Genomic DNA, 22,442 nt, shown 5'->3' with positions numbered 1-22,442 from the left:
TGACTTAAAAAAATAGATATAAAAAAATACAAATTTTGAAAATCCAGTTTTAGAGGAGTCTTAGCCATTGTTTAGGCTGGATGTCTAGTGTGAGACATGCAGCTGTTTTTTAGTAATTGTGGGAATAATCCCTATCAATACATGCTCAAGAAAGAAGCAGTTACTGCTGTAGAAGACAGCCATTCAGGATTTGTGCATCTGGATTCTGTGAGTACAAATACGACAACTAGACTTTTATATCTGTGAACCAGCTTTATGGTTGCATTTGTTCTGTTCTGTGGTTTCTTTTGTTTTTCCCCTTGTGTTGGTGAGGATTCTGGGGCATACTAGGAATGAAAGACAGGGCAAAAAAATTACACATTTGGCTTGTATGTGTACAAAAAATGGCATTTATGTTGCAAAGAGTTTGCACTCGTTTGCTGCAGGCTAAATAACTTCATCGTGGATCCCCAGTTTTTGAGAAATATTTTAGTATTTATGCTGTAATTTACTGACATGCAAAGTATTGTTAATTTGAGAACCTGTTTTTGTTAGGGGTGATTAATATATACTGAGTAGAATGTTGTCCTTATTTATAAGCAGACTCTATATATGTCAAGTCTCGAACTTAATCTTCCAAATGGTTGAAAAGAAAAAAGTATAATGAAAAAAGTATGCTTTGTAATTTTGAAAAATTCATGTGATTATATCACAAGAGCAATTTGGTTTCTTTTCTGGGATGATGAGCATCTGCATTCCTTGACTGTTGTCTGTATTTATACAGCTTTTCATAAGAACCCGTTCTGCCAAAGTTGAACCTTGAGAAAGGTTATTTGTTAGTGTGTAATACTTTCAGAAGAGCCCAGGGCTGGAATATTAAAGGCATTCTCTATATGCTGTTAATATTCCAACGCTGCATTTGGCAACATTTTGATTCTGAAGAGAGTGCATGAGTTCAAGGTCAGAGAGATTGACTTGTGCTGTTCATTATAACCAATTACTGTGTGACAAATGAGTTTGAGATCAGGCTGAAAATTCTGTGAGAAAAATCAATAGTTCTAATCAGGGCCTTTCAGGTCATTTACCACCCTACCTTTTGTTACTTTGTCAGAAAAGAGCAAGATAAAACCTGTGTGACAGTGGGTTGCCTCTGTATTGTTACCTTCCATTTGAAACATATTTTGATATCTTGAATTACAGTGATAGTTTAATTGGTTTTAGAAACTTCTAAATGAGTTCAAATTTGTAAAACTTCATTAGATTTTAATATTTTTCATTTCATGTTCTGATCACAATTTCAGCTGGTGTTGAAGCTTTTCTGTTTAGGAAGTAGTATATCTAAGTCCTAAACCAGATTTGAGCTGTTTGTCTGTAATGAATAGCAACTAAAACTTTCCAGCAGATACACGGCACTAGTTGCCTTAATTTGGTATCAGGGATAATTTTAAAAGCTCTTCAGGGAGTTACAGCTTTAAAACATCTGAAACAACAATTCAGTGTTCTTTTGACCAATCTGGACATTAGTTAGGAATCTCATAAATTCATTTGTATTTTCCTTTATAGTATCCAGATGAAGATGAAGAAACTAGATTGTATCGCTTGAAGATAGAAGAGCAGAAGCGTCTAAGAGAAGAAATCCTGAAACAAAAGGAGCTGAGACGGCAGCAGCAGGCTGGTGCTAGAAAGAGAGAATTGCTTGAAAGACTTGCGCAGCAGCAGCAGCAACCTTCTACGCAACAGTCCTACATGCAGCAGGAGGACGACTCATCTGAGTACCCCACCAATGGCAGCCCTTACATACCCCACTCTGGCTTACAGACCAGGCAAAATGTGAAAAACAGACTCCTTGTTAGAAAGCAAGATACGGTAGTTCCAAATATCCAACCCAAACCCACAGATTTCCCACAGGTTGGGGCAAATATGCAGTATCAAGGACAGCAGATGAAGCCAGTGAAGCAGCTGAGGCAGACTAGAACGATACCTTTGAGTTCACCTCAGACGCCACAGAAAGTATTGCAGACAAAGCCTGCTGCAGCATCGCTGCCTACAACACAGACTGCTCGAGTGGCTTCGGTACAAGCAAGGCCACAGGAACTGAAATCTGGCGTGAAAAGGACTGTCATGCACCGGACAAACTGTGGTAGTGGAGATGAGCCCCATGTCGGCAGCAAAGTCAGGGTGATTAAGTTGTCGGGAGGGGTAAGTTTCCAAGGCTCATATTGTGTGTGTGCGTTGTCATGGTTTGTTTTTGTGTGTTTCATTCTGTGCAATCCCCAAATAAAATATGGGCCTAAGCTGATAAGGGAAGTAGCAGGTTTAGCAGAGGTAATAGTCCATATTTTATGTTTTCAGAACTGTAAGTTATTAGCAGTTACTCAGAAATTAGTGCTTTCTGTGATACTTTACTGCCAAGCAGTTATCACTGAAACATCATTGAAATAATACTCTTATAAGTTGTAACTTGCGTCTGAAAGACTCCTCCACAGAGCTCCTTTTGCTTAATGTTAATAGGTCTGATATTTGGTCAGAGAAAAGGGTTTGGATGGCTGTTTTTAAGGTTTGGTTAAAAGCCAGCTCTGCTTACTTGGTAGTTGGAGCCACCTGATTTAATTGTGTGCTAGTGTTGGTGTGTTTTCTGTACACAAGGGAAGATTGTTTTATTTTCTTGGGAAGTGTGTTTTGAAACTAAGCAGTGTATTGGAGGGGGATGTTTTCTGACACAGGCTGGGTTTGAAATGTTACCATTTCACTTCTGCATCTAAATGAGATTTCCTTATCTTTTGGTGAGGGATCTATTATCTTGCAGAGTGTCCCTTGAGCACCAGTGTTGTGGAAGAGTCACAATGCTGATCTTGATGGCAGTGTGCCTATTTAAGATTTGGGGCTTTGGTTAGAAGGTATCTCTACCAAATTTCTTCTGTCTTAATGAAACGACAAGTTAATTTGTTAGGGCTTTAAAGCAAGTGAGAGGAGGGGACATAGTGAGATGGCATTATCAGTGGCAAGACTGATATGGTTTAATGCTGAGGAAGAAGGAAGGATGTGGTGTGGGCTTAATGCTGTGCATTAAGGTGCATTGGAGGTGGTTTGTTTTGTTTTGGAAGAATGCTACTTACATTATTTGGAGCATTCATTGGGGAAACTTGCAGAACTGCTGTAATCTGTAACAAAGCGAACAGAGTGTGTTTACAGGGACTGAACAAGGCTTTGACTTTCCTCTGTAAAATGGGGAGAAAGTCAAAATGCCGGAGTCTTAACTACATTTTAGAAACGTTTTTCTATGGCTCATGAAACTTAAATGCATTTAAAGTTGTGAACTGCATAATGACCATGTGGTCTTTCAAAATATTAACATAAAGGGCCTTACTGACCACATAGAGCTGACAGCAGCTTACCTTGGAGTATGTCTAATTCCTCCTCAGACAAGGTAACTTAAGTACAGAAGAATAAACTGCAAGAAGCTGAAAGAAACTGATTCTGTTGGGCTAAAAATACTTATATATAAGTATGTCTGAAGGAATCCCAGTGGCCTGCAAGAGGTGTGACAGGTTTGTTGTTCATGAATAATTGAATAAAGCAATCATGCGCAACTTCTTTTATTATGTGGTGAAACAAAACAATGCCAGTCACCACTGTATACAGCTCTTCTTAACAAATGGTTATCAGTGCCCACAGTAGCATTCTCAATGAAATATTTCTTATCATAATACTCTTTCATAAAACCGTGTTTTGTTTCAGATAAGTCTCATGGTAAGCAAGAGCAATTAGCTTTGTTAAATACATTGCAACCCCTCTTTCACTGCATACAGAAATAGATTTGCTCTGTCCATCTTAACTTTCAGAAACTCAGGGTTTGGCAAGATAAAGCAGGTTCTTCATGTGTAGCCTTTGTTATTTCTTTTTGTATTGCCATGGCCATTTTAAGTTTTCCTTTCAACTGTGGAAGAATAAAAGCAGGCATTGCAATTAGCTATTCAACATTGATCAAGGTAGTTGATTAATTTTTAATTAGTGACAAGCGAATCTATGACTTTGTTTCTTTGACCACACAAGGCAAAAGAAAAAATTGAGCAGCAGGGGGGCCAATCTTGTCCATTTTGACAGGATTTTGAAGAAGAATTAATTAAAAGCTGCTTGGACTCTGAATGCTGTAAAGATCACAGATCACATTTAGTTTCTGTTTCTAGTGCTTACTCCTGCCACACGCTTTATTTATTTTTCACAACTTTTGCCTCAGGGTTAAATATAAGGCAAAAAACAGATCTCATTTTTTCTACCCATTCTCCTTAGCATGTAATAGTGCCTCCTCTAATTCCCTGCCTTTGGCCAAAGGGGTGGCTGGTATCCCTTACCTATATGCATTGACTTGATCCTGCAGTTAAGCAGCCCTGCTGTTGCTCTCACTCCAAATGCTAGTACCCTTTTTCCTTTCTAGAGCTCTGTGCAGAAATGTGTTGAATACCCATGTAGAGTGAGATGGGGTTTGATTAAATGCAATGTAAGTTAGACACAATGCAGGTGCCTTTTCAGAGTTCTCTTGATTCATGTTGGTAAAGACTTGGAAAGTCTCTTCTCTTACAGCCTGCCAGCATGATAGTAGAGTTGTTGGCGGAAGAAGCTGGCTGAGGCCAGACTCGTACTAACCATCCAGATCAAATTGACCTGAAACAGGAGCTGGTAGCAAGGACTGTGTAAATTTATATAAGAAAGCCCCAACCCTGGCAGTGTTCAAGGCCAGGTTGGATGGGGCTTTGAGCAACCTGCTGTATTGCAAGGCGTCCCTGCCCATGGCAGGGGCTTGGAACTGGATGAACTTTAAGGTCCTTTCTAAGCTAAAACATTCTATGATTCTATGAAATTTAGTAGTACCATCTGTAGAACTAGGATTAAATGGTGGTGTGCTGTTGGTGATGTTTTTTAACAGATAGATGTATTGTTAAGATTTGTGGTATACAAGTACTGCTGTAAGTATCTTTCCCAGTTTAAGCATCTACGTTAATTTGTGTTGCTGGGCACTGCAGTACAACAGAGGATCTCTGACCTCCAAGTAGAAGTATCCCTTGTTACTTAAGAAGTCAAAATGTCCTTTCATCTGTTTCCATAATATTCTCTCTTGAGGGGATTTTGTTTTATAAGTATTTTTGTGGAATTGTAAGAATTACTAATTATATTCCAGTAAATATTTTAATTTGTCTAGTTTCCATGATATATAAGATGCCTTAATCTGTGGTTTCTTAAAGAAAAGGGAATTAGAAAATGATTCAGCGTTTCTTGTATGTCAGACTAAGTCTGCACATCTAGGTGACACGTTGGGTACTGTCTGTGGTTTTTTTGTTGTTTTTGTTTGGGGTTTTTTGTTACTACTATATTTTTGCTTTTTTAAATCCATCTCCTTCTTTCCCTTCCCCCATACTAGTATCCCTTTAAGTGTTATGTTCCTGAAAATTAAGGCAGTGGTTAGCAGATGAACTCTGATTTATGGAGGCCCAAATAAGTCTTAGTGGATCCAGTGTCCTTTATGGTTTGTGTGACAAGGCTTCAGAGCCATCCTTTCCAGGCATAAGAGTTCAGTGTATTTGCTGAGTATATTTTACTAAGACACCATCTGAGATCTACCTGGCTTGGTGAGGAGCCTGAAGTCAATCTTAGAGATACTTAAAAGAATAAACTCGGTGAGACTGTAGAATGTAGGAAAAAACCCCACTTTAATAGATCACTTAAAAAGTGACCGTAGGAGCATAGAAAATAGGGGTGAAAGGACCATAGAAATGATTTATTTTGTCTCGAAGGTGGAGATGAACTCTGCAGCATTACTGTCAGATTTTTCCATTTTTTTTCTGAGATCTCATTATTGGAGATTTCTTTGGCCATCTATTCCAGTGTCCAATATGGACATTTAGGAGAATTCTTGTACTGACCAAACCACATTTTCTTGCTGCAATATTCAGTCTATGACTATTTGTATTAAACTTCAGTCTTTCCAAACCTTCATGATTCCATGATTCTATTCTGTGATTGAGAGAGATGAGAAAGAATTTACATCCCTTCGTGGCACTTTCTCTTTTAAAAGATCTCTTAACTGTTTCTGAGAACTAATATCCTTCACTCCCTCTGGATGGGGCATGTTCTCTCACAGTTTGACTGTTTGTGGTGGTGGTCTTTGGGCTCTCTGTGATCAGTCTGTTGGTAAATAGTTCTAGAACCAAGTGCAACTGAATTTTTTAAGCGAATATATTAGAAGTGCTTTTAGTCGTGGAAGAACTGGTTTGTACTAGCTACAACCTTAGATATCTTAAGATTATATGAAATGTGTACTGAACATGTTTTTTCATTTGGTTGGAGGCTCTGTTGGAAATAGCATCTTAAACTCACTGTATCATTCAGCCATCTTAATATTGTTGTTGGGTGATTTCTCTTTAGCCAGAAAATAGCCTGCCGTGTTCAAAGAGATGTGTGTCTGTCCCAGAGGCCTGAAAATGCTGATTCTTACGCTGCACCAAGAACACACCAGTCTTTGTCACTGTGGAAAGCTGCACAATGAGCTTTTTTTCATGGATGTATAAAAATACATAAAAACACATAATAGATAATAATACATAAAAATCTGATTGTTCCTTCTTGCATTAGAAGTAATATCTTATTGTTCATCATAATTCCTGAAAACCTGGAATGCTTCATCTGAAAAGCTTGAAGAAAGAGCTGAGAAGTTCTTTTGTTTGGAAAGCTTGTCACAAAAACTCTGATTGGGTTATAAAAAGAAAAAGGGAATTGGAATGGAAGCTAGTAAGCTTGATTCATGTTTAGAATAATTGAAAAGTGTTAAGAAATTAATATGGAGTTCTGAGTATGGAAAAAGACTGATTGAAATGATGCTTGTTCAATAATGTAACCGTATCATACACCCTCACTTAATGTTTGTACTTGTTTCTACTTGCATGTTTATGTTCAAGTGTAATTAAAAATATTTGAATTGAAAGCTCTATAGCGCCTTTTATCTAAATATGTCAGGAATTATAAACACTAGGTTTTTTGTCATTTCTTTGACAAGTTCTTGAGGAAGTCCCTTACCCAGCTCTGCAGTGGTACCACTGCGAGAAAGAACACAGGAACTCTTGCCATATGTGGTCCTATGACCTTTTTATGAAGCAGGAGCATGGCATTGTGTTTTGTTTGTATACCACTGCTTGAAGGAGGCATGGATGATGTCCATATTCTGTGGACTGAAGGAGCTGCAGAAACCATGTTACCTGAGTGCCCAGGGATCATGTTTGTCACTTTGGGTCGAAATGGGCAAAACCCTTGAAGCAGTACTAATATAAATGCTGCTGGAAAAGGACTGTCTGCCACAACTTGCAAGATTTCAGTCTGGAAATATTTCACAAATGGGCATTAATTCATTAATTCAATCTCAAAATAAGAAAAGGAAGCCCTGTGGTAGTCCAGTTATGAAGAAGGCATGGTATTTTCATGAAACATTTGGAAATGAGCAGTACCCTGTTCCTCACAGTCCTCTCAGGAAGAGGGTCCCTATAGAGACACTATTTCATGGCTCGGAGTAGTGACACAGATTATGTTCTACTGTTTGGGGCCTATTCGGGTACTGGGAAGATGAAATATGGGGGCATGTGTGTATGCACTTAGCAGCTAGAGGGATTTAAGCTGACAACACCACCAGATGCAGACAGTACTTTTTATGGATTTGTAATAAAATCTTTGAAAGTGGGAAGAAAGATCTCCCTAAATTGAATTTAAGTTTGCTGTGGATAACTTGGAACTAAAGTGCAATAAAGTGTTTCTGTTTTAGGCTTCAGAACAGGTTTCTGCTTTTCCTCAGGAGACTTTTAAATTGTATGTTGAAGAGCGCTGCTTTCTCCTGAACACCCTGAAAGCAAGGCATTTGATATTGCTTGTCGCTCTTGTTAAGTCTCAAAGGAGAGTTTTTCTGCCATCGTGTTATAGTGCAGAATTCATATTGATAGGATGTTGGTGTTAGAGTATCTAGTAGCCTAGTTCCCTGCTAGCAATGACTAAAGGCAACCTTGGCACTTCTAAAGTGCATTACTGTCCTGGGTTCAGCAGTAGCAGTCATTTTTCTCCTTCTTAGTAGCTGGTGCAGTGCTGTGGTTTTGACTTTCAGCCTGGGAACAACTCTAAAAACACCGATGTTTTTAGTTACTGCTCAGTAATGTTTACTCTGACCAAGGACTTTGTGAGTCTCATGCTCTGCCAGGGAGGAGGGGAAGCCGGGAGGAAGCAGAGACAGGACACCTGACCCAAACTAGCCAAAGAGGTATTCCATACCACAGCACGTCATGCCCAGGATGTAAAACTGGGGGCAGTTACCCGGAAGGGTGAGATCACTGCTCAGGTCGAGCTGGGTATTAGTTGGCAGGTGGTGAGCGGTTGTGTTCTCGTCCCTTGTTCTTTCCCTTATTATTATTGGTGTTAGCAGCAGTGGTTTGTGTTACACCTTAGTTACTGGACTGTTCTTATCTCAACCCGTGGGAGTTACATTCTTTCGATTCTCCTCCCCATCCCTCTGGGAGCAGGGGGAGGAAGGAAGGGGAGGGAGTGAGCGAATGGCTGCATGGTTTCTGGGTTGGTGGCTGGGCTTAAACCATGGTAATTACAAAGAGAGCTAGTTTTGAATCGAATGTGGTCTCTTAACTGGAGGAAGCATGTGGATTTGTGCAATTCAAATTTACTATTTCCAGAAGTCACAAATGCCTTTGTTAAATGGTATTTCAGGTTTGACCAGTTGGAATGGACCAGAGTACAGAGGTATGGGAGAATCCTAACACTGTGAGTGGTTGGGAAGGGAGGTGATACAGGTTGTCTGTCAAGACTGTACAAGGAGCTTAGGGGAGCACACCAGAAGGATTTGATGCCATTAGTTTTAAGCTTCAAGGAACGTAAACCAGAAAAAATGGACATGACAGAAGGCGGCAAACTCTTAATTATGCTGGTTTCTGATATCCAGTACTGGCTTTCTGTGCTGGTATCTAGCTGGGAAGTACCTTCAGGAGCTTTAGGCTGTCAGAAGTTTTGAATCACTGATATTTTCCAGCAGGAGTCTTTTCTCCTGGTGATTCCCCTGTGTGCCACTGAAATCACCTGGAGAAGGAGCCAGGAAACTTGCTCAAAACCGTGTTTTTTGACATTACATTGCATTATATACTTTGCAGGCAGCAACATAAAAATGAGGCTACTTCTCAGAGTATTATACATATCCAGTCCTGAAATTGATTTTCCTGTAGCTTTGACACAGAATTAATATTTTTTTGCATAATGAACTGGTGGGTGGTTGTGCTAGAAAAACATGTAGTTGTGATTCAACATCTGATCAGTTTTGTTTCTGGCAGTCCTGATGAAACTTCATTGTAGCATGGCTATGACTTGGGATTGTCTAGCATCATTTTGACCAGTCCTTCTCCATGCCTTAATTTTTCTCTTGGGCAGTTGAGGAGATACTTAAGGTAAGAATTCTATTAGTACATGAGATTAAATGGAATTGGCTGGTTTTTCTGCAAGATGTTTTCTTCTTGCTGTTCTGACTTTTCATACACCATTAGCTGCAGAAGATAGTCTTCATCACATCATGGCTCACTGAAGTGTAGCACTGGCTTTTTGTCACAGGAAGGCAGCTATTTCTGCATTTTATTTATTGCATAGTCTGGGTGCTCTTGTTTGAGATAAGTTAGTTCCATGGAAAAGTTCTAGGCTAGGAAAATAACCTGTAATTCACTGGCTAGCACCAGAAATTTCTTTTTTTTTTTTTTTTTTTTCCTGTTGTGGATTGGGAATGCTTTGGTTGTTGCTTTCTGTAGTCTGATGTAGCTTATTTCTGTGTGTACTCTGAGCCAAAACTAGACCATTTGTATGTCTTAAACTGGTTGTTAATGATGAGTTATCTATTGACAGTGCATTCTAGCCTGGCTGGAGAGCAGGAGTTCTCTCAATAATGTTATTCTTGAACTTAAAAAGGTACTTTTAAATGTCTTAGAGGGCCTTTAAAAAAAAGTCTCCAGGTGTTTCAGTCTGTCAAATGACACTGAGAAAGCAGATCTTCAGCTGTTCAGAAACAGTGCTTGATCAGATCACTTGGTTGTGGGATATTTGGCAAGTGATTACGCTTTGTATTCCCACTTCCCCAAGTCTGTCAACTAGCCATATCAAAGTGGTAGAGCATTTGGAGCACCAGTCAAAGAGAAATAGCATATTATTAGGGGTTTGCCTTCAATGCTTTTTCCTGATAATTGTAATGAGAAAAATATTCATATATATTAGATGATAGTTCATCTTGCTTTAAGTGTTGGGGGTTTTTTTTCCATCTCTTTGTTACATGAGGAACACAGTTGTCTGTGTAGGCATCTGTCCTTTTTACTGTAGTCAGTCTTAGTAAAATACAAGTTTACATATGACAACCTGTGTAGCTGATGAATAGTAGTTTCTCTTGTCCTTGAAGTGAAGATGAATTTAATAAGCTATAGGATGGTTTTTTTTAGCTTCTTTACTACTGTGAAACTGTAGAGGTACTAATTTCTGGAAATATTGACTTAAACTAGTAACAGATGAGGGGTTTCTCCTTTCTTAAAGGAAATCAATTACAAGACATTTTTGGATGGAGATTTTCCTGCAAGATTTAAGCCTTCACCATGCTACAGAGAATTTGAGTTATAGTTTATCAAAGAAAAGATGAAAACATTTTGCTTCTCTGTTATTTTTACACAAATCAACCAGAGTTTATTTCCTTTAAGTGCTTTATCCAGCATGCACAGCCCTTTACTATTGGGTGATTTTGAATTAGCTTTATAAAGATTACATGGATAGACACAGCATTGTCGTAGTTAATAGAAACCTGTGCAGTGAGGTCTATGGGCTGCAAGATCACTAACAGTGCCAATGACAGTGAAGTATGGCCTTATCGAAAGGAGAATTCATAAGAGGCTGCCCTGGGACACTGCACCACTGTCCTTCTGTGTATCCTGACAATGTTATCTGTCCTCTCAGTACGGAGTATCAAATGTCTGTCACGAGTACAGAAATTAATTTAATGTCACCTGAAGACATGCAATTAATCTTTTAGAGGTTTTCATAATACCTTTACAGAAAGAGTTGCCAGTTTGGCGGATTTGGATTTTGGGGTTTAGCAGAAGATAAGGAAAATTAATTTTTCATCAGGGTTAATACAAGCTAGCAGGGCCACAAAGGCTGAGAGAAATGGTTTGGGAATTTGTCAAGTGTTGTCACTCTAGAATAATGCTGCTTAACGTCTGATAGGTGTAATCAAGAGTTGAGATTTCTATAGAGGGGGATTAATCAATTTGCTCACTACAGAATGCAAGTTGGTGATACCATTTCTTCATGGGGTTTAAGAATGAAAATAAGATTTGATCTGTCAAATTGCAAGCAGCTCTGACAGTATCAATAGGCATTTTTATCAGTACATTTTAAAGCATTTGTTATAAATAAATTTGTCCTGCTAATGTTGGTGGCAAAAAAACTTCATTGTAAAACTGTCATAATGATTATGATAGAGTAGAGAGCTTCAGCTTGCTAAATTCAAGCAGTTCCTCATAAATTGCTACTTTTAGAATTTGTGATCTCATATTTGACAGAATGGTCTATGCTTCTCAAAACACACCACTATGTGTACAGTGAGAGAGTCTCACTAATGAAAAGCAGCCTCGATCAGTATGAGGGAATTGGTTCTAAAATACATGACCATTTTGCTGATGCAGTTTTGGATCAAACTGCACACAGACTGTTCCACAGTAGAACTTTTGAAAACCATTCACCATGTAGATAAACCCTTTTGCCTTGATCTTTTTTGTTTAGTTACATACAGTATTTGAAATTAACTTGGTTTTTTTTTGGCACTGCAAATAATCTTGCAGTGCTTGAAATCTGAAAGATAGTTTTAATACTTTTTCCTGAACAGAACTCCTGCAACTTTAAAGAAAGCATTTTCATTATTCCAGAGTTAACTGAATAATGGTAGAGTTTCATTCAAGACAACTTTTTCCTGGCTGTATGTTGGGAAAGCAGAGCTTTTAAAAAACTTGGAAATTCAGAACTTTGAAGGTCAGAATGATAAGTAATATAGAAATTAAGCAGTAGACAATAACAGAAGAACAGTCTTCCGTTATTGGTTTGCAGACAAAGAATGGAAATCCGCTTTTCTGCAGAGGACTTTAGAGGAAATTTGCAGTATGAAATCAGAGCTTGTTTCAATAAATCACAGGTCTCTGTGGTGGACTGAGAAGCATTCTTTCAGCACTTTGTGCATCAAATTGTATGAGGCAGGCCATGATAATGAATAGAGGCATCTTAGTGTTGTCCTGTACATGTCAAAATGCTATAGAAAAAATTGAGTTATGATATTTTTTGGCAAGAGAAGACTCAGAATTTTAATACCTTCTTCTGTTGCTACATGTTCACATTTGGGGAGGGCAGTGACGTAAGCTAATGAAAAATAAGCAATATTGAAATTGCCTTTAGGAAAACAAAGGGTGATTTCAGATGGTCTAGAACTGAGGCATTTTAAGTAGAAGACGTGCTAGCAATTTAGCTTCTATGATTTAGTCATCATTTTGGGTAGCTTCTGCAGTACAGCTTCAGTTTACTTGCCTTGAGCTTTGCTGCGGGCTTTGATTTACCTTATGGGTGCCAGCTTATTGTATACCTCATGAGTGAAAATCAGGAGTCAGTGTTACATGTGGTCATCTTTATAGTCATCCTTACAATCATCTTTAGTCATACGTCTTTTCTCCAAAATGTTAATGATCTTGTATGAACGTATAACCTGTATGTAATATTCTGAGGTTTTGTATCTTTGAAGTCCAGACATTGAAAGCTCTTTGTGGGTGTTTGCTTGACTTAGTTCTTCTCCATTTATGTGCCTCAGGAAGCCACTAATTGTCTTGCATAGAAATTTAAAGGATAACGGTGATGATGAGTCTAATTTGCCAGTAAATACTACTAAAGTTCATTGTGGCTCAATCAGTGCTTGTCCTTGCACTGTCATATCTGTAGCCAGTGAAAAAGGAATTCGTTCTAAAATTCATAATTTGAGGCCATGGTGTTCTGCTTTTTAGGCACATAGTGACCTAGGAGTCACATTTGGTTTTCATTTTCTTAAGAAAACCACCAAAATTTGTCTTCAGCTGAAGCCAGGGCTATCTGTAACAGGAAGCAATGTACTGCTGACCTGTAGGGAGCACTGTTAGTCCTTGAGCGCCAAGTCGCTCACTCACTGACCTCTCCTGGGAGGTGGTGGTTGCAGGTTCATCACTGCTTCCCCTCTTCAAGTCATCCCAAAAAGCAGTAGATGTTCAGAGCAGTAGTATAAAAAAAGGGTTTAATCCTGTTGCCCTTTATTCCTTCTTGTTGCAGGAAGAAGCAGACCTTGCTCAACGCCTTTTTCTTACCCTATGGACTTTATTTATTGTTTTGCATAGGTTTTCTTATTTCTGAGGTGTGTTAATTCATCAAAAAGTGTGGTGATTTTTCTACCTTTCGACTTTCGCCGGAGCATCATGCTCGCAGTGAAGCCCAAAGGTGGCATTTGAAACCCCAGCAGGGAGCAAACCCTGTCAAATTTTTCATCAGTGTGACCTAACATTGTGTGTTACGTCTTCAACTCTGTGTTTAGCCTACGCAGTTTTATTTGGTGTTAATTGGGCTTGGTAGTTAAATATTGGGTGGTTGTTGGCCATCCTAGCCTTTTATGGGAAATGTTTGCTTTTGAAGTTTCTGTAATGAGCACGTTGGATGTGTTTTGTACCTGAGGGCTTCACTTTCACATGCTCTTCCTATGTACTGGGATTGCTTTTTGCTTTGGAAAGAAACCCTTGCAAGTATTTATGGTTGTTTTTCACAGCAGGCAGTTAGCAGAGATTAGATATTTAGCTCCCAATTATTGCATTTAAATTCCTCCAAAAATCTTTGTTGTTCCTGTTAGTTTCATCTCCCAGCTGCTGTAGGGTTGAATAAAAGAAATTGTTTCATCAGGGCATAAGGCTTATGGTAATACTGATATTGGAACTAATAGTAAACTAAGGAGGATTTAATGCTGGTTTCCTGGTAAGGTTTTGTTTGCGTGTGTACATTTGGGTTTTGCAGGAGAGGAGGAGAGCTATTGCTCTTATATATTTTGAGCAGTAACTGAAGAGAGAGATGCTGAAGGGAAAGCTTTATAATTTCCCACTAGTTCCTTCTCTCAAAGGTTTATATACCACATTTTCTGGAAAGCCATGGAGCCATTCAGTTTAGTAGAGAAGAAAACCCTGTATGTGATTAGAAGTGGAAAAACTGGATGCCCTCTCAGTTCGGACACTGATTTAAAGCCCTTACATGGGAAGAGCTTCAAGATTTTTCCTGTGACAGACTGTGCTTTTGTAGTGTAGACAGTGCAGGGGGACAGTGAAGCTCATTTGTCTGGAATTTAACTAGTTGAGTTCTTGAGAAACTGTTACCTGTATATACTTGATAATACCGAGGACTTGATGTAAGGGTGTGAGTTGTGAACAAGTGAACTTGCAAACGTACATATCGCCTGTACTGGATTATTTCTCTTCAAATGATAGTGAAGAGACTTAGTAACCAGTCCTCAGTAAGTGTTTTTTTTTGCTTTTGTTTAATCCCAGTAGAAGTGTAGCGATTTTTATTCCCAGTCAACGTAATCTTGCTCTTAGACCATAAATCTGTTTCTTTTGCAGCCTTGTATTTTGTCTCCTTATCCACAAGAAACATGCCAGTTAGCGTGAAACCCTCTGGTTCATGAGATATGTTAAGAGATGCAAAAGGAGTTTTGAGTTATGAATATTTAAGGAAAGGGGGAAAATAACCCTGTGTGAAGAAAGATGCTTTCATAATTCCTCCTTCCCCCCCTCCCCCTCTGTTTAGACATGCCTTCTTTGAGAGCTTTGGCAGGGTTGCTTGAGGTTGGTTAGGGACTTAAACGAAGCCTTCCCCTGGCAAATACGAGCTTTGCTAGTATTTGAGTTCTAAAGTTGGAGTCCAGTCAAGGTATAGATACTGCTCTTAAAACCATGCAATAATGCGATGTGCTTTAGAGATGCAAAAATATCTGTCTTTTGTCAGGCTCTGCTGTCTCTTTCTCCATGTGATGTTTTTCAGGGATTGATCTGATCTGGACAGCAGGCTACAGATTCAAGAATCATCAGTCTATAATAAAAACAACTTTCTGGGTAGAGGCAGTGGAAGGGAATCATTTCTCTCCTAGTGCTTTCAGTTTATGCTTTTACTCTGCTTGATTGCACTGAGGGGTGTTGTGGAAAGAACTACATTGGATGAGAGAGGCACTGAGGTGGTGTTTGTTGTGTTTGTGATTATAAGTATCTATAAGAGCTTTAGAAAACAAAGAAAAACAAAACAACCTTAGGGAAGAACTGTTCCAAGTAGAGACAGCGTTTGAGGAAGGAGGCTGCTTAAAAGGCTTACTGGTATAGAAGCTGGCAGAAAAAGTATGTGCTTCAAAGTAGATATCATTAACTAAAGAGAGGTTGAAGTTTTAAAGATGAGCAGAGTATTTACCTGGTTCTTCCAGCCTTCACAGTTGTTTGCTCCTTCTGCAATGTGTATGTCTCTAAAAAATAATAGTAATAAGTAATAGTAATGACAAACTCTTAGTTTACATGTAACCCTGGAAGGAAAAATTTGGAAAGAGAAGTGAAAACACCTTGCTACTTTGTGTATGAAAAGACATTATTTACCATTGTGATTATAATAAACCCTGAACAAAGTAAACTGTTCTTCAGATACGCTGGGTTTATTTTAGGCTGGAACACACTTCCCATGCCTGCCATGGCCACTGGTTCACTTTAGCAGGCAAACTGCTAGGTGTTCTCTCTGCACTGAGCAAGCTGGATGGGGCAGTAGTCTGCTCAGGGCGAGGGTTTGCAGTGCCTGGACATTGAGCCGCCTGTTGTTGTGTTGATTTCAGCAGGGGGGAGATGATGCTGGCTTTTTTCACCCAGAGGGCCAGCCCCAGCGGCCTCAACAACCTCTGGAGCCGAAACAGCAGCCAGTGCGGAAGGTCACATTGACAAAAGGAATGCAACAGCAGCAGCACCACCAAGAGCAGCAGCAGGCACAGATCCATTCACCAGCTCCTCAAGGGGTCAAAAACATCCAGGGAATCCATCAACCTAAAAAGGTGATTTTTAGATACATGTTGCTGCTAGAAATTTTACTGTCTAGCTGTGTTGCTCTATTAATAACTAGCATCCTGTTTGTCAATTGCTAGCACAGGGCTGCATGACCCAGGAGAAGCATAATTGCACATCAAGTTTTTAATTTAGAGAGACCTGTTTGTACCCAGTGCAGACTGGTGATGCTTGCAGGTTGTTTCATCTGCTGACTTCCTGGCCAGTACAGTAGTCTCTCAGGAAAATGCGTGCATCCCAAGATAGCTGCTGTAGGAGGTGGTATCCAATGTGTTTTCTGTCTTTAAAACCAAGAGTTTTTCTGAAGTTGTGCTTAAGGTTTTATTCTGGCTGTTTCTGGCATACATAGGAGTGCACAGAGACTGTTTCAGGATGCTCTTTGGTCGATCCTCAAAGTTTATATTGCTCAAAACGGTTGATAATGTTGTAACTTGATTTTTGCACTGGTCATGCACTGGGAGGAGGCAGAGCAAGGGTTGGGGTGGCGGTGACCTGTGCCGCCTTTGCATTTGCAAACTGGCATGCTCCTTGAAGATAGCTGGTATTTTGACTTCCAAGTTAATTTCTTTGTTTTGAACTCTTGGCCATAATCTTCCTGCTTCTTGTAAGGATTAAGTTCCCTTGCTGATGTGGAGGGGTGTGGAAAGTTGTTAGCCTCCACAGGCTTTCCAAGTAGGAATGGAGAAACCATATTGGGTGTTAACTCAGTGTTTAAGTGTTAATTCTGTTTAATGTTTGTTATTCTGTTTCATTGTTATTTAACTTCTCTCCAACTGTTCAGTCTTTCATTTACAAGAGTTAAATCCACACATTTCCAGCTCCAGAGCATATGGTGGTGCCAGGCCCTATAGGATTTGGGGGAAAGGAGCTTTGTTTTAAAATTATTCAGCATATGCAAGTAGTCCATCCTGATGACAGACCAAGAGTTGGTAGCAATAAAGACTGGAGGTATTTGAAGCAGTTTGCTGGTCTTGTGGGTACATTAGATTTACCTGTAGGTTGAGAAGAGAAAAAGGAGGGGAGTGATTTGTGGGGTTTTTGTCCAGACTTAAAATATGGGAGCTGAACACATCCTGCTAGTGTGATCAGTGTTGAAAATTAAGTTATGTATTTTGGTCTGAGAAACTCCACTGCTTTGTTGGTCTGTGGTAAAGCTAAGGCTTTTAGCCTTAATGCAATATATAAAACTCAATATACAACTTGCTGTCCTTCTAAAACAGGTTTGTATAAGCAGTAGGTGAATATTTTAATAAGCGGCACTTCAAATCAGCAAACAGCAACAAGCTGTTTTACATCACCCTGTTCGTTAATCAAGTCTTTAAGTAAATAGCCAACTTCTGTATCACTTGTCAAATGCTGTGAGCAGAAGCTCCAGGTAAGTAAATCAAAATACTGTTACTTTTGTTGTTGGCAGGTCATTATGCATGGCAGAGGCAGAGGAGTAGCAGGCCAGATGGGCCGAGGACGCTTGATGCCAAATAAACAGAACCTGCGAGTGGTGGAGTGCAAACCTCAGCCCTGTATTGTGTCAGTTGAAGGGCTTTCTTCATCAACTACTGATGTCCAACTGAAAAACCTGCTGATGTCAGTGGGACCCATTCAGGTAGGTCAGCCGCGGTTTATCATTTTTGTGCCAAAAGGCTTTCATTCCAGAAAGCTCAATTAATTCTCTGACACTAAATACAATGTGTGCTTATTGGTAATTTATGTTTGAAGGCACCCCCATCCACACATGCTACACCTGGTAGGAAAGACAAGCACATGATGATACTGCAGTACAAGAGGTACAGTAGGATTTTGCTAACCCTCACATTCCTGCCACAAAAGTCTCCTTCATTTTGGAGTACCTGTGCTGTCTCCCATATTTTCTTACACAATACAAGCCTGTCTATTCTGTGACGTTGTTAAAGACAGACGATCATATAAAAGCAAATGTATTTTTGGTTGCTGTCCTTGCTTTTATTCTTGACTTGCACCTACCATCTTTTTTTGACATTTACCTTTTCCTGTCATTGCAGTCCTGGAGTAAGAGCACTTAATGACCACTACCCAGTGGAGTTTTTTTATCATGCAGCACCATTGAATATTTCAGATGAAAACACAGTCTCCTTTGAAGGATGTTATTTATCCTTCATTTTTATAGAGGATTCTTTTTAGGAGGGGCCTGTGAGCAAGGCAATGACACAAACACACACACTGATACATCTCCTGTGAAGCTTCTGTTTGTAAACTGCCTCCTTGAAATGATGTATCAGTTAAACTGACTTTAGGAATACAGGAGGTTTTCAAAGCGCTGAAGGGCTTAGGAGGCCCTGTCTGACTTACTGTTAGTGCATTTGAAAATGCCAGTCAATAAATAATGAAACATAGAGATGAAGAGAATTTTTTCCTTGATTTTTTTCAGTTTGGAGTGCTCCTTTTGACAAGATCAACGATTTCAGACAAATGCAATGCATGAATTGGTGGTATTCTGGGAGACTTCTCTGTTAGTGGGATCATCTCTCTGTTGCAAAACACACTGCTCTCTTAAAGACGTACACTTTGCCTCACTTCTTCCCAATTTAGTAAATGGAATAATGCTGAATTATTTATGTCATCAATTCAGAGAGGTTTAATTTGTTTGTGAAAGCAAAAACACTCTCACAACATACTTTGTGCCTTCATGTTCTGTAGTACTCTAGAAAATTATTCATACAGATCCGCAGCACATTTATTCATTGTTTACTTGCTAAATCTTGCATGAGAATTTTAGGAGGAGATTAATAGAAACCCTGCTAGGAGATACTCACAGTTGAGAGAAGTTACTGAGAATGTGCTAAAAAATTTATTCAGTACTTGCTGTTTCATAGCAGAATCTAAACTCTGGTCTCTCAATTCAATGTCACAGATCAATTTAGAAGGATCTACTTAGAGGAATAAAAAATGTAACTCATTTTGTAGTGGGATTTGATACATCCGTGTGCCCTACAGAACTTGTATTCTTGCAGCAGCATCAGCTGTACCTTAGGAAATGAGGGTTTCTAAATCATCATTTTCACCTTATCAGAGATCTCGAAGTAGTACTTTAGAAGAGACATTTGAATTTAGCAAACAGTGCAGAAGGCCTTTTCGCTAATTCTGCACTTGAATTTCAAGTCTGACTTGTAGAAGGCTAGGAATTTCCTGGCTAGTCTGAGATTGAATGATGTTTCACAAATGTGGATAATGAGATAGATATACAGGGGAGAAGTGATCCTTTTGTAGGAAGAGTCTAAGACTGGTATTACCATGCACAGTATTTAGCTGTTTGGTTGGTTGTGGGGTTTGTTTTTGGTTTTTCGTTATGGTACTCTGAGAAGTGGTACCACAGAAAAAATGTTAACAAACTGAGGAAGAGGCAGCAGCAGTTTTAGGTGCCTTGTAAGACAAGAACTGAAAATGAAATATTCGAAAATCTGTCTTGTCCCTGTTCACAGCAATCACTTTCATACAGGTGGTGCTAGATTTTTCAAAGAGATCAATATTCTGAAGTGCATGAGTGGATTCTTTTGTGGCTGTTAATTAATGTTTTTCCTGGTGTTTGTGCTCAGTGCTGCACTAAATCCCCTGCCACTGGAAATGGCCAGCAGGCTCTGGTAGTGAAGAGATACTCTCTACTTGGTTATTTCCTCATTCTTTCTTTAAAATAGGTTTCATGTAAGTGACTTGCAATGAGAAGTGCAGCATGAGGGCCTAAGGAGAGCAGAGTAGTGAATGGAAAGGGTCCCTGCTGTGTGGACTTTAAGGGATTTCATGTGAGAGGCAAGTACAGGTCATGGCCATGACCAGAGCAAAGAGATCTCAGATAGTGCAGAGCTCTGGTCTTCTAAAATGAAAAGCTTGCTGAACTCGAAATAGACAGAGTTTGGGGAGATGGCTATTGTGGAGCAAATGGCATGGCGAGAAATTCTAGCTGCTGTTCTGGAAATGAAGCAATGTGCTCAGGTTTTAGCTTGTTCAGGTGGAGTTCAAGAGATAGTAAGAGGAGAGAAAGGTGAATCAGTTGTAGCTGACTCCATCTTTAAGATGTAGAGTATCCTATCTGTAGCTGTTGGCTGTATTCAGCAAATTTTTTCCTTAATGAACACTGAGACAGCAGTTTCTTGAATTTTATTTATCTTGGGATGGGGGAGAAATGTGTGTCAAGCTCATGATTACTTTTTGCAATTCTAAAAGAAATTTCAAATCTGAATCAAAATTTAAGGAGTTATCTTCCTGCCTGGATATCGTTTTGAAACAACACATGCTTATTATCCAGCACGCAAATTCCTGGTTAAAGACAAAGATTTCAAAACTGTACCTCAAGGATCACCTGGTCCAACCTGGTAGGCCATGCATCTGTAATGGTGATCAAACATCTTGCTTCAAAGTGACGTGCAAACGCAGCTCAAAAATCGAAGTATTTCCTCGTGTATCAATTTCTGCTGCAGAGCCGTTGATCCCACACCAGCTTCTATTTTCAAATACAGTTTGACTCCTGATTTTGTTGCAGTGTGCTTAATCCTGCATGTGTTTTCTCAGGAAGAGGACTTTTTACAAGCGCATGTAGTGACAGCGTAAGGGGAAATGGCTTTAAACTGAAAGGGGGTAGATTTAGATTAGATATTAGGAAAAAATTCTTCCCTGTGAGGGTGCTGAGGCCCTGGCACAGGTTGCCCAGAGAAGCTGTGGCTGCCCCACCCCTGGCAATGTTCAAGGCCAGGCTGGACAGGGTTTTGAGCCCCCTGGTCTAGTGGGAGGTGTCCCTGCCCATGACAGGGGTTTGGAACTGGATGAGCTTTAACGTCCGTTCCAACCCAAACCAGTCTATGATTCTATAATAGAAAGTTTTAACATGTTTATGGAAAAAGTCACTCTATTATCAATGGAGTGAATAGGGGAGGATGAGATTACTTTGTTTTTCTGGGTACAAAAAGGCTGGATTTTTATTTTAGCTTTTTCATGTCAGTATCATTGAGGTGCTAGCACCTTGCACAAACCTTGAGAAGGGAAGTTAAAAACTTTTCTCAGTTCATAATGTTCAGCACTCCTAGCTTTGCCATCATTGAGGTAGGGGTTCTGGGAGCCAGGGTTTGGGAATAGCTGGGTGTGCATAAAAGATGAAGGATACTTTTACAGTTGTAGTTGGCAATTCAGCATTTTTTTCCTCCATACCCTAGAAATTAAGAAAATTATGTTTTCCTGTGTATGAGCTTTGAAATACCCTCTGTTGCCTAATCACTGAAGACTCTTTAGTTCTCATCCTTGCTTCATTAAAGCTGCTCTGTTATTAACATAGGAGAATAAAATACCATGAAGATTCTCGAGATACTGAATAGAAAACAAATCTTTGGGGCTCCAGGAACAGCCCCGTAGTCATAGCTGCATATTACAACTCAAACATGATTAAATTAGCAGGAAAAGTGCTTCCTTTCAACATACAGTTTGCTGTCAGACTCTTTCTAGAGAGGATGAGCTTTCAGGTACAAATAATGTACCTTCAGTAAAATCAGAGTGCTCAATCTAAAATAATTACATGCTATAAGTGAAATTATGTATTCCAAAGTGTTGGAAAGTACAGATTTCTGAGCACATCACCAAAATGGAGCCTCTTGGGGTTGTGCTAAAGCAGTAATATTCAGTACACTTCCATTCAGAAACGCTGAACTAGATTACTAATAAGTTGCAAAGGTCAGGAAAAATGCAGTCCATTCTTCTGGAGCTCTTGAATCTGAGTTTAATGTTCATACTGTCTCTGGAGGCTTGTGTTCAGCTAGTTATTGCCACCCTCACATTTTTTTCTAGAATGGTGACAGAGGGGATCGCTTACTAGACCTCCAGATAATTTGAGTACTGATTGGTCATTCTGTAGATGTCTTCCGTCATCATCTTTAATTATATATTCTTACATGAAATGGTTGCAAGCATGCAACATCAGCACAAAAATCACAGTATTGCTTTGTGAAGATTCAAGATTACAAATTCTGATGTTTAAAAAAAAAGGGGGGGGGGGGAGAGATACTAAAAACAAAACACCAACCCACTGCTCTGTATCAGAGGTGATGAGGACGTGGCGACTGTAGGTGTATTTTGAGTAGTTTTACGAATACGAGTTTGATAACGTCGTCATTTCTTCTTTGGTCTTAGGAGGGAAAACAATTCCCATGTCGGTGCGTTTCTCTTTGCTTTCTTAGAGAGACAGCGCTACCTAGTGCTCAGTCAGGGTAAAGGCAGCTGTCTGCGCTGACACTATTCAGAATTGCTGAATTTAGTTCT

General features: G+C 39.4%; 1 protein-coding gene across 5 annotated transcripts in view; it reads left to right on the top strand.

The window, feature by feature from the left end:
- Nucleotides 1–22,442, top strand: part of RBM33 (RNA binding motif protein 33) — a 104,854-nt gene that overhangs the window by 67,529 nt on the left and 14,883 nt on the right. For 2 of the 5 annotated variants that reach the window (XM_065666809.1, XM_065666807.1), the window contains exons 15-17: nucleotides 1,543–2,178; nucleotides 15,947–16,159; nucleotides 17,584–17,772. In XM_065666809.1, the coding sequence (XP_065522881.1) occupies nucleotides 1,543–2,178; nucleotides 15,947–16,159; nucleotides 17,584–17,772 (1,038 nt within the window). Of the gene's footprint in view, nucleotides 1–1,542; nucleotides 2,179–6,399; nucleotides 6,956–15,946; nucleotides 16,160–17,583; nucleotides 17,773–22,442 lie in introns of those variants that run through there. The other 3 variants (XM_065666808.1, XM_065666810.1, XM_065666811.1) reach the window with 3 other exon arrangements.

Source organism: Lathamus discolor, chromosome 2 (assembly GCF_037157495.1).
Source record: "Lathamus discolor isolate bLatDis1 chromosome 2, bLatDis1.hap1, whole genome shotgun sequence".
NCBI lineage: Eukaryota > Metazoa > Chordata > Aves > Psittaciformes > Psittacidae > Lathamus > Lathamus discolor.
Note: the sequence above shows the minus strand (reverse complement) of the source record. Positions and strands in the feature narration are given on the sequence as shown.